Genomic DNA, 13111 nt, shown 5'->3' on the forward strand with positions numbered 1-13111 from the left:
TGGGAGCTGCTGTGGGGTTTCGGAGCGGGAGAAAGACTTGCACTGATGCCGGCGCGGTCGCTCTCACTTTCGTTTGCGGGGTGTTTGGGGGCTTCGTCTCGATCGCGGCGGTCGTCGGTCGGTTGTGGTGATCGTCGTCTAGATCGTGATCACGTCGACAAGGGAGAATACCGCGAGCTGGCAGATCTCTGTTTGGACTTTCTCTCGCTCCGCGATCTCCGCGATGCTAATTTCTCCCTCGAACGTGTACAAGATTGGAGAAAGAGCGACATTTGTTGGGGCTAGCCTCCAAGAGATTGAGGCTTGGGAGTTTGGGAGCCTATGGTTTGTCGGGGTGGTTGGTAACCAGATCTTCCAAATTTGGATAACCCGCCGATCAGTCTTACGGTGACGGTTGTGTACGCGAGTTCAATACCGCTTGATAAACGATCATAACGAAAAGAGCGTGTGGAATGTTTTTGACGAACTGGAATTTCGGCGTTGTGTGATTCTAGCGTTGCGTAATCGAGGAAGATCGGGAAGAGAAAAAGGGATAAACATGGAAGGATTTTTCTACCTGACTACCGGTTGGACCTGATTCGGAACATCCTTCGTGGCGGCAGGGGCAAAGGGAATGAATGCATTCAACTGACTTCTTGGGAGAAACAACTTGAAATTGGATTGTTTTGTGAAGTTTTCGTCGAATCGTTACAGCCATCATTAAGTTGATGGAACAGTCGTTAAATACGATACAATGCTCTGGCATCACCATTGTGAGAATTCCTTGAAGAAGAAATCAGTGAAAGAAGGACGGAACATAGATGTGAAGATACCCAAAGACGAATCTGGATGGAACGAAATGATTTTGAACAACGAGAAATAGATTACTATGCGCCTATCATAGTACCTTCATCTATGCTCATGTGGGATCTTTCCATTCAAACAGATTCTGGCTCATTTCGGGACAGATGCAGAGGTGATCGAGGTACACCTCTGCTTCGGTAGCCAATGGGACATCAGTAGGAATTGGAGACTCTCGGTGTGTGATTGTGCTCTGGAGTGACAAAACGCTATCAGTTTCTGACAACAGTTATGTATGCTAAAAAGAGTGATGCAAGTGATCTTTTGATGTGGATGTAACCTTCTAATGGCATTATCGAATTCAACATTGCGAAAACAGGAAGTGAAATAACCAAAGTGCAACTGAAGAAACCACTCACCCCAAAAGGTACATGCGTAATCCTTCGACTCCGAAGCAAATCGAATTGGGGCAAATCCAAGAGAAGAAAAAAAAATCCCCAAGCAATGTAGTGAAAGTGGAAGTTTTAAAACCTTCATGTTCATCTGAGAAAAAAAAGAATCGATTTTATTGTGCAACCTTACTGTCGGACAGCAAAAACAAAAAAATAAAGAGAAACCCGCAGTTTTGCATTACATCCAAGGATACCCAATTTCGCTCGGAGTACGGATTCTTGCTGAGCTGTTTTGTTCGTCTCAGCGCATCGACAGCGACATCTACGCCGCCGACGTGTGCGTTACCTTCACATTTTGCGGATCTGAACGTGCGGCGCCGTGAGCGGAGAAAATCATCGAAATGAAGGTAAGATCGCCGATGGGTCAGTCAGTTCCTTTCAGTTCGTTTGCATCTTGTCTTGGTCCCCGCGGTGTTTTTGTCCGAATTGCGCGCGGCCGAGAGCGAGAGCGGTCCACGAACGGAACCGGCTTTTGATATGTTTGTGATTTTTTTTTTGGTGGCGTGCTGTTTTAATGCTCTCATGCGTTAAAAGGCCAATTGCATGGTTACGATTATTGTCCTCGAGTTATTTTATGGAAAGGTTGTTTTATGCATCGGAAAATACAGATTGAGCCTAAGCAAAATGTTCGCGCTAATTTGAAATGCACTGATTGAAATAAGCTAAAGTAATTTCGTCCAAGTATACTAATATAGTTATAAGAATTATAAAAGACTCATTGTTAGAAACGAGCAAACATTTCGGCTAGCATTTTTTTTTCCTAGAGGAGGCTCAAACGGAGTCTGAGTCAAGATGGCTTGAAGCTTGAATGCACCCCAGACACATATGGGATATAAATATGATAATCCGAAGCCATCTATCTCTTTTATTTCAGCATTTTTTTCATATTTCAAAAACCATTAAACTGGTTAGACTACACTATAGAGATAAAAACTAAAATATTTTGAATTAAAATATATTTGCTTGTACTTTTAAATAAAAATAAATTTTTGACAACTATGCGACTATAAGAGATTTCCAGAAATAATTTGGTTTCTATCATGTCTTGGGTGATTTCTGGCAAAGCTTAAACAGGCATTTCTCAAAGAATATTTTAGCAAAATTTCTACCACGGAAAGCTTTCAGCGCAATTCAGAGAAAAACAAACCGTAAACCGTTCAAAAATCATGCTGATCGGTTTATCCGCTCGTGAGATTTGATACCTCAAATTAAATTCAAACTCATTTTTATACATAGAGATTACTAAAAATTCTTTCAGTGATATCGTAAAATATGTTTTTGCAATTCAGCACTATAAATTTCATTTTATACTGGCCGTTTTAGTACGATAATGGCCTACTGTTCCGCACTAACCCAAACAACTGCATTATGATTCATAATGCAACTCCTTTCGGTTGCATTATGAAACATAATGCAATTGTTTGACCAACTACCTGAGTATCCATGGTAAAAGTCTGCAAAAATTTGACGGTAATAGCACGGCTTGCTTGATTCAAATTTCATGTCTAGTATGTTGGAACATGTGGATGTTCTCATTCAAACGCCACGCCGGGAAGCAAGATAATAGTTATGGAAATGATCGTATTTCATTTTTTTTTTCATATTTCTGTGTATTTTAACTCAATGCTAAGCTAATTCTACACTTCGAATCGTATTTCAGTGATTTTTTTGTCATTGCAAAAAAATGTTGTATGCAACTCATTGCAAAACTCGATTTTTACAGCACTCGTCATATTTATGTATATGTACATATATATTAGTGTGGGTCATCGGAACCGTTTTCTCAGATCAAATCTCTTTTGGTTCCGTTTCGGGTCCTGTGTATCTGTGCAAAGTTTGAGCACGATCGGTTGCGTCTACACATTGCGCATTGCAATTGAATTTTGTATGGGATTTTGTATGGGAAAACATACTTTTTTGCATTTTTGTCATAAGCTGAAAAAGTTTGTCTTAAACCTTTTTAACCGATACTATAAAATGATAGCCTAGGAAGATCTGAAAAACTTTGTTGAAGAACGCAAAGCGATCCGATGCTTGTGAAAATAGTTATAACCAACGAACCGTATGCATGTGTTTATGTTTTAACAAGGAATAACAATAGCAACAATATCATGCTGTTTCGCTAAGCAATGCCAACGCTATAACTTTTTTCATAAGCATCAGATCACTTCGCGGTCTTCGACAAAGTTTTTCAAGACACCCTAGGCTATGTTTTCACCTTATCGGTTACATGGTTTTAGAAAAAATCGAGCTTGTTATGAGAGAAATGCAAAAAAAAGTGTGTTTTCCCATGTAAAATCCCATACAAACTTCAAACGCGATGCACAAAACGTAGTCCAATCTGTATTAGCTATCTTCAGGAAGTTGTGCTAGAAATTCCGGCAGAATCACTCATTGTTTATTCTAAAAAATCTCAGACATTTACAATATTATGTTGGCCCAAAATGCTAAAATTACGGGGTATGATTTTCCCATGATTTATATGAAAGGATTCACCATTAAAAATGGGTTTAGTAAACTCTCAATTTATTTTACTTTTTTTTCGTGAACAATAATTATTTTCAATATATTTTCCCGAGAATCCTGGAGGACATTCTTACCTGAATTCTAGTGAAACTCGTAATCGAAATGAAATCCATCTATGAAATCCACAACTCTACAGAACGAAAAGTCCAAAAGTGTCTGCGGAATATTTTTCGTCAATTTCTCCAGTTCGAGGAAGATTTCGAAAATATCTAGCGAAATTCAAGATTTTTTGGGGTTATTCAGGGGTATCCATAGTATCGGAATCTCCGTCCAAAAATTAATCGCAATCCAAGATTCCATCACTTTTTGGTGCCCCATATGGTGGAACTATTTTTAAAATGCATTTTAAGTTTGTATGAGAAAAATGGTTTTGTTCGGGGCAAACTGTCATTCTATTCACGGAAATCAAAACTGTTTTGTTTATTTAATCATCAAAACAAAGGAATTGGAATGCATTAAAATCACGTTATACTAAGAAGAATGGGGTTTTTCGATTAGGCTATAGAAAATAGCAATATTTTATTCACTAAACAATCCAGTTCTGGAATGTTTGTGACTTTTTTAAGGCGTACCTCGTAATTGGAAGAAACATTTGATTGCAGAACTCAAGCAAAAGTTTTAAACAGATTCTCTTGAAATTTTCTATGCAATGTTATAAAAAAAATATATGAATAAGTTCTGAGAAATTGATTTTTAGAAGTATGTAAGAAATGAAACGAATTTTGACAAAAAAAAGGAATTTACACGTGACGTAAACCATCAACGTATGTAAACATTTCATGACTGAATGGCTAATTTGATTTAATTTTACATCCATCATGTAAGTTCGAGTTGGTTGCACAACATATCTGAACAGATAGGTAGAAACAGTTTTACATTTATCGTTTGTCTCACAACTCGGTGATACAGCCGAGAGGATACCTCTATAAGTACGTGCCTCTCAATCAGCGGACCAGAGTTCGAATCCCGTTCATTATTTTACTTACATGTGTTTTATTTCTCGCTTCGGCTCTAGCGATTGCTAGCTCGACTTTATTTGTTTGTGATAAAGACGTAAATTTGTATCAAAAGGGCCGCTCCTTTTATGTGCATCCAAGTGAACTTAAATTTACATGATTTTTTGTAGTGTAGCTTATGCTTTCAAAAATATTTTTTTTGTGAACTTTTCCAACCGACTTTCCTCAACAGTGGAAAATTTTGTGGAAAACAATTTTTATTTTGTATTTTTTTTTAATTGCTGAGAAAATTTGCCTGTGATTTCACAAAAAAATATGTCTACGATGCTTCGTTCTTGAGTTATGATTTTTCAAAGTAGGTAGTGTCTGTAGAAAATGTTTGTTTTCCACTGAAGTTTTCCAGATAATTAGGCGACCCAGATTATTTTCAATTTATTTTTTGTTCATATATAGGGTAAATTGTGTATTTTCGGCAGTTGTTCTCTTCGTCATGGTTTTTTTTTTAAACCTGTTGAACTAAAAGTTGGCCTCAAATCCTTCCCAAACAAGTTGAATTCTACGACCAAATTTCAGGAAATTTGGCCGACAAAAACCCCCCATGACGAAGAGAACAAACCTGCCGATAATACCCATATGAACCCTACCTATAAAAAAAATACATAAAATTCTGAGAACCTTCGTACCAATTTGTAGGATAAAAAAAACCCAACCGCAAATTCAAATATTTTCCTGTGGCTTCACAGGAATTTGTATGGGAAAAATCTGGAATATATTAATTTTTGTTAGCAGTCAAGTGCAACCAACTCCGATTATGAAAATTCCTAATTTTGATAGATAAATCTCCATAATTTGGCTAGTTTTAAGTCAGTTTAGACTAGGCAATATTTTGAACAGATATAGATAAGCGTTGGAAACCAAGAACTCTGAACTTTTCGATACTACATCGATACAAATTTTTATTACATACAGGGGATAGACAAAATGATCGGGACAGGCAAAATTTTCACTTTTCAAAAAATGTTCAACTAGCTGTAACTTTTCGAAAAGTGCATCAAATACTCTCAAATTTTTACTGTAAGTTCATCAACTAGTTGTGTATCAGTGGCCAAAATTTGGGAAAGATCGGGGCATTTTCCACGAAGTTATAAAGATTCTTGAAAAAGGTAAAATTATCCGATAGTCAACTTTGAGCTATTATATCTCCGGATTTAATAAACCGATTGCAATGAAATTTTGACCATACATGACTTATATAATGAACTCTGGAAAACTTTTGACTAAACTTGAAATTTTCAACAAGAGAAAAAAATATAGCGATTTTATTTTTTTCACTATTTTTTAGCAAATTGGTCTATTTTTAATATGTATTCCATTACTTTTTTAAATTGTTGGCGGCAATGTTGTTACTTTCCTTCAAAACACGTTTATATATAAGTCAATTAGAGGGAAATTAAATGAACTATAATTTGCATCTCGAATTTTGAAACGATGTTGAAGTTTTTGATAATTTGGCGTTTTATTAGAAAAATAATCTAATCGTTATAATTTTCTTCCGTGTTAAAAATTTCAAGATAAGTCAACGGTTTTTCATAGCTCATTATATAAGTCATAAATGGTCAAAATTTCATTGCATTCAGTTCATTCAATCCGGAGATATAACAGCTCAAATTTGGCTATCGGATAATTTTACCTTTTCCAAGAATTGTTATAACTTCGTGGAGAATGGCCCGATCTTTCCCAAATTTTGACCACTGATACACAACTAGTTGATGAACTTACAGTAAAAATTTGAGAATATTTGATGCACTTTACGAAAAGTTACAGCTAGTTGAACATTTTTTGAAAAGTGAAAATTTTGCCTGTCCCGATCATTTTGTCTATCCCCTGTAGAAGAACTATAGTATTTCAGAAAATAAGGCGAATGAAATATTAGAATATTTTTACAACCTTAAAATGAAGATTTTTCTGATCAGCAGGGTGCTCTAGTTTCTATTCTGAAAATCAGTAAGGCCAAGTTTGAGACAAAGCTGATTTAATATTTATCCCAGTGCACAATTTCTGCGCGCACTAGAAAAACCATTCAGTGCACACGCAAAGTGTTTAGAGAGGTCAGTGTTGTTGAAGCATATTGATGAATCAATGTCATACCATGGGATCCCAAAAACCGCTAAAGGGCATCATATCCTGTGATATCACAGGCAAACATTCATAACAGTGACAACATTTCCAACCTATGTCTCACGGTTTAGATCAGGGGTTCTCAAATTTTTTCAGCTTGCGACCCACTTTTGATTGCTATAAAATTTGGCGACCCATCACTAAGTATTTTCATAACATACGTCATTCTATGGAATTTAGACTTTTCCAATAAAAACATTTTATCGCTTTTATAGGTTTCGCTACGTAGCACTCAATGTTACAAATTTGAAGTTTTTTTTCTCCAATTTACAGTGCTCTTCTCGTTTTTTTTTTTTAAATCAAAATATGGTTCAGGTGCCCATGTGATCAGTCTTAGTAAACTCTTTGCAAGTATCTGTCTGGCAAGTATCTAGTCCGGCTTCATGCAACATCGCCACATTTTAGAAACAAAACAAACATAGAGCTTATACAAAGTCTTCAAAATAAAGTGGTAAGTTTATGTATCTGCAGAATTTTAGAAATTTCCTTTAAAATTAAAGAAAAGAAACCAAGTATGTTGTTTTCTCATACAAAAATTTGTAAACCCATCAAACAAATTGGGTTGGAAATGGTATTTTATATTTACGGTAAGTGGGTAAACATAAATTTGAGTTTACAAAATTTTTGAACCACTGCAGTCCAGTTCAGATGAGTCCGATGTGAGTCAGATTTCAATCAGATCCTGCATACACATTTATTTAAATTCTATTTTTTATTTGAAATCACTTTTGAGCTGTTCTGATTTCTGTAAAAGCAAGGATCTTCAAAATTCAGCAGAATTTTACCAAAGTAAAATTTTGCCGAAGTATGTGAAAATAAACAGAAAATTCGGAAGAGATTACCAAACGTTCGTAGGCTTCTTGTCGAAATTTTTAATAATTTTTTGCATATTTTTGATATTTTATTTTTGTCTGAAGATCTTATTGCTGAACTTCTCATATAAATTTAACTGGAAATGCAATCTGCAAGCAACAACTTGAACTCATTTTTCCTAAGAAAAATCTATAATATTATCAGAATCATAAATCTTCGTACTCTAAAACCTGGAACACATAGCGTTCGTTCCGTTGAGGTTTTTGCGGGGTACTTAAGACTTACAATACAAAAGTTAAAATAGAATTATGGAGAAATCTAATTTCTAGAATTAACTCTGCAGATTTTTTAAGAGAGTATTTCTAAATAAAACAATGGCTAGCAATAACATTTGATATAAGTTGATTAGGAAATTTATTACAATATCGCCCAAGCCTTCGCGACTCACCAATAATCAACCCGCAACCCACCAGTGAGTCGCGACCCGTAGTTTGATAAACGCTGGTTTAGATGACTATGAGTGTTAGTGTGCTCGGCAATATTGTTAAGCTGGTCAAGGACTTACAGTTGATGGATCGTTTGATTTTTTTTTTTTTGTAAAATTTTTGTTTAGTTCAGTTTATTTTTACATATTATTTATTTACATATTATGATTATTTTAATACTAGTAAAATTGCCTACACTTCGCTTTCCAAATGAGTAGTTGATTCGAAATGCCACCAATAGGCGGAGCTAGAGAGCCTTCAAATTTTAGTTTTCAAATATCTCAGGATCCTGGTCACTTATATTTGTATCACATTATACCGTCAAATGGGGTAACTTGCAACACTTTTCGACTTTGAAGCAATATCATTGAAAATCTAAACATTTGAAACATCCTGTAGAGCATCGTGTACACTAATTAACCCGAGTAGAATACTTTGCAGCACTTGATTTACCAATATACGTTGCCACCTAAGCACGAGGTGTGAAATACATGCTTGTTGCAAGTTTCCCCATCTGTGGGGTAACTTGCAACACATGACATGAAGCTAAGTTAGCTATCATTATACAGCACTAACATTCTAGTGCTTAGTCGTATTGTACATGTTTGATGTAATGCATGAAAAATGCATTGAAAAAAAGTATACCAACCAATTGACATATAATTTTTTATTGCTATTGCAAGTGAGAGTATATCGTTTAACAACACGTCTCACGTCCCTTAAATCTATCTATCTATATATATATAAATGAGTTTGAAGCCCCTTTGAGGCAACAAAACTCAAGAACGGCTGAACCGATAAGGACGATTCTTGCATGGTATGATTCGTATTCATAGTGGCTATGTTTATAAGTGACAAAAGTTACGAAAATCAACTTCAAAGAAGAGGAATTGTAAAATTACTGAAATGGTTGTGAGCGGGGAAGAAATTCAAAACGATCACAATAGAATCAATCTAGAGTGCGGTGCCAAAATGACTCCCCAGCAGTTGCCAAACAATCAAAATCAAAATGGCAGTACAACGTCTGCCGGGAGAACTAGTATAAAATATATATGGATCTCGTGACTCAGTATTCGTTACAAGATGTCTACAATGATTATTGTCATTTCTTGAAAAGGTAGAGTGAGTCATCTTTAAGTAGTTTTCAGTTTGAAGTGGTGTTTGGCAATTTCAGCTAAAATAACATGATTGACACACCTATTCAGCTTTGTTAATATCAAAATCGCTAATTTGGGTATTCAACTGAAATAATTTACTCCATCTACGTTGAGAATTGATGTTGGTGATTGTTTCAAAGCGTCCATAAATTTGAACTAAATTGAACTTTTAACAAAATAAAATTTGAATAAAACTTCAAACTATTGTATTTCCTAACAATGTTGGACGGTCACATGCACAAATGGAAAAAATGAGTTGTCATTTGAAAATGAACGCGTTACGTAATCAATAAATGATCCATTTCGGTTATTTCTGTCAAAATTAACGTAAAATGAAGATAAATAATTGAAGATTTTGTCAAATCCAACTGTTTCAAGTTTCCCCATAATGGTTGTCGAATATTATAATGATTTTTTACATTACTTAGTCGATATGTTTATCAAACTTTTATCGTTTAGCTAAGCTTACCATTAGGTACCCTAACTGCAAGCAAGGTCATCAGACTTATCGCACTTAACGTAGGGATTTTATGCCATAAAAACAAGTATGAAAATCGTGCTTCACCTGTCCCACGATTTTCATACTTGTTTTTATGGCATAAAATGAGCAAATCGTTCTAACAGTGTAGCTAAACAATAAATAAAGAAATATAATAAGAGATGAACCAGCCTAGGGCTGAAAATCTCTATAATAAAGAAATAATAATAATAAAAGAAATATAATTATTTTTTCCACAGAATCGATCTTTGATACTCATAATCTCTATAAACCAAATAGTAGGGCATACTTGTTTTCATTATTATTAGAAAATACTTCACATTTAGTGTATGTCACCGTGTTGCAAGTTACACCGCTGTTGCAAGTAACCCCGTTTGACGGTACCTGATATGCTGCAAATATTAATGATCACAAGAAAATACCAGAAGTAATTTTGATATTTCCAGGATACTTTTCAATACTGGCTGTGCAAGCACTAGATTAGATTAGATTAGATTAGATCTCAGGATCCTGGACACTTAGAAATATTGTTTCTTCAGCCAAACTGTAAGGTAAGATATTACAGTTTGTTCACCATTTGATGCTAAATTTCGTCACGAGCGCTACCTAGTTACAAATAGGCAATAGCTAGCAAACGTTTGGAATTCCTTAAAATGTGTCCAACAAGCTGTATTTTTCCGTTTTGACAAATTGGAGGTAAGTCAAATGGTAATCAATGACCAATATTAGTAATAATTGGTCGAAATTTCATTTGATTTGGTTCTTTTAACCGTAATATATAGTAGTTTAATGAACTGCAGTGAAATTAGAAGTATTTCTCTAGAAACACTAACTTCGTGAAGAGTCAGCCAATCAAGCTCAAATAAGTACCACTTAGAGCTAACTAGTTAGACACGGACACGTTTAATACTTCCAATATGCTGTCTGCTCTTTGAAGGAAGCACGACACTAGACAACGGACTAGCATGCAACGCCCAGTGGCCCAGCCGAAAACTTGTCCTGACAGCTGCGGCGGGAATCGAACCCGCGTTCCTCAGCACGATGCGACTAAAAGCTTGGTGACCTTAGCCACACGACCATGAAGCCACAGTTGAGGAACTAAAAGTCAAAATTTGAGAAAGTTTGTTGCACCTTATAAAAAGTTTCAAGATATGCCGGGGCCCGTGGCGCAATTGGTCACACGATTGCCACAAGCAGATGACCATGGGTTCGAACCCAGCCCCGGCACTTTCGTCAGTTGCTCTTTCCCCCTAAGATCAGCTGACATTGATCCTCTTCTGAGCCCATGGCTCAAATGACCCGGACACTTGGACATCGGCGAATGGCAAGCCATAATGGATCCCCATTCGGATTGGAAAAAGGAACAACCAATGGCCAAACATCAACATCCTCGTGCTCATCATTCTACCATGATAGGGTAAAAAGTGAATGAAGCGCAACGGCAACCAGTTCGATATAGTAGAATTAGAATAGAATACATTATCAATTTAGGCGCTGTACAAAGTGTAAGTACAGCTTCCAATTGGAATCGCTCATGCAGTGCCCTAGTGGACAAAAGAGCTGTAAATTAGGTTAGTGATTGAAGAATAAAAAAAAAGCTTCTAGCAAATAATTAAAAATAGCATATTGCAAATTTGCTACTAGCACCACCTAGTGGCAAAAACTCAAACCAAGAAGTAATTCAACTGAAAGCCCTTGTTCTACCACACATCTTTGCAGAAGACACCATATTTCAAAATAATCAGGATCCTGAGATATGTAAGATAAAAAAATGTCAGCACTCCAGTGCCGCCTAGCGGCGAAATTTTGAATCATATGGCACATTATCTGAAAGTTATTGAGCAACCGAATAACTTTGTCGAAGACACCAACTCTTTAAGTAATAAGGATCCTGAAAAACATGGGATGTAACTGTTGTCAGTGTTACGTCTACTTTTCGTTGATATCACAGAAATCACAGACAAATAGATGAAAAAGTAACAGAAATGCAATCTCATATATCTCAGGACTCTGATAACTTGGAGTGTTGGTGTTTCCGGCTAAGTTGTTTGGTGGGTACAGGACTTACAGATGATGGTAAGTATGATTCGAAATTCTACCGCTGGGTGGCATTCTCAAATTTAAACTGTTCCTAGTTCTTCAACTAGTTAGCTATATTTGGTACATTTTTGAGCTTGAGTGGTTGATTCAACTCAAAGTTGGAGCGTTTTTAGGAAAATAATTCTAATTCCATTACCGTTTAGATGTAACAGTTCAAATCTTTGGAGATGTTTAATAATTGTGTAAGGATTTATATCGGAAACGGAGGTGTGGGTTGAGAAATCTTACGCACCATTGAAAATGATTGGGTTCTCATACAAAAAAAAAAATCTTTCAAGGGGGGAGAATGGAAAGTCAAAAAATCGGTCAAATTTCCTTACGTCATAAATGGAATACCCCAAATCTAATACTATTCTCATTTGAATAACTTGGTATTTGAGAACACGTAGAAGATTTGAATAGTGTTATATGGTAACGAATATAATTGGAACACTCGCAATGAAATAAATATGAATTTAAGTACATTCGAGAATATTGTAACCCGTCGTCGGATAGGCGATTCCAAGCTTAACCATTAGGATAATGGGAGTTTAACCGGAAAGCTGCCGAGGGAATTGTAAGAAAGTCACCAAGAATACGAACGAAAATCCTCTAAGAATGTCATACGTAAATTGCCATAAAAGTACCGTCGTGCTGGGCTACTTTTGAAATGCGGGACTACTTTGGACACTTTTGAACATGGATTTTTTTAATTCAAAATATGGTTCAAATCTGTTTCATGTCTTAGGGACTATTATGAAGCAATAGTTTTCCCTTCATTTGGTTGAAATTATTTTTCAAACAGACCGTTTATTGCTTGTCAGGACGCGCAAAAACATCGAAAAAAACAAATCAATATATATAACGTATCAGAACATTTGGTCTGTAAGCATTGTTTCTACAGTTTATAAATTTCAAAGGGTTGATAAATTCATTCAAAATGTATCAACGTAGCATATACAATCGAATATTTGTATCGTTATACATACATTATAAATGACCGTTTGACCCAAATAAAGGATTGATGGTCCCTTTTTTCAGGCTATCTATATAGCAATATCACGCTGCTCATAATATCAAAGGTAGCACAGAACCATCTTAAAACGCATATTTTTATTGAAATTATGTATGATACAGTATACTACAGTATTGGTACAACGTAGTTTTCTAAATAACGCTGGAATTT

The 13111-nt window shown here is 35.7% G+C and overlaps 2 protein-coding genes across 8 annotated transcripts in view; one reads left to right on the plus strand and one right to left on the minus strand.

Moving 5' to 3' along the window:
* The window catches only part of LOC109422492 (high affinity cAMP-specific and IBMX-insensitive 3',5'-cyclic phosphodiesterase 8), an 871092-nt gene that overhangs the window by 218243 nt on the left and 639738 nt on the right, over positions 1-13111 (minus strand). The gene's annotated exons all lie outside the window — the stretch shown is intronic.
* LOC115265021 (mucin-2) overlaps positions 24-13111 on the plus strand; it is a 188763-nt gene continuing 175675 nt past the window's right edge. Inside the window, exon 1 of one of the 2 annotated variants that reach the window (XM_062852966.1) lies at positions 24-1579. In XM_062852966.1, coding sequence (XP_062708950.1) covers positions 1574-1579 — 6 coding nt within the window. In that variant the 5' untranslated portion in view covers positions 24-1573. The remainder of the gene's footprint in view (positions 1580-13111) is intronic. The other variant, XM_062852967.1, reaches the window with a different exon arrangement.

Source organism: Aedes albopictus, chromosome 2 (genome assembly GCF_035046485.1).
Source record: "Aedes albopictus strain Foshan chromosome 2, AalbF5, whole genome shotgun sequence".
Taxonomy (NCBI): domain Eukaryota; kingdom Metazoa; phylum Arthropoda; class Insecta; order Diptera; family Culicidae; genus Aedes; species Aedes albopictus.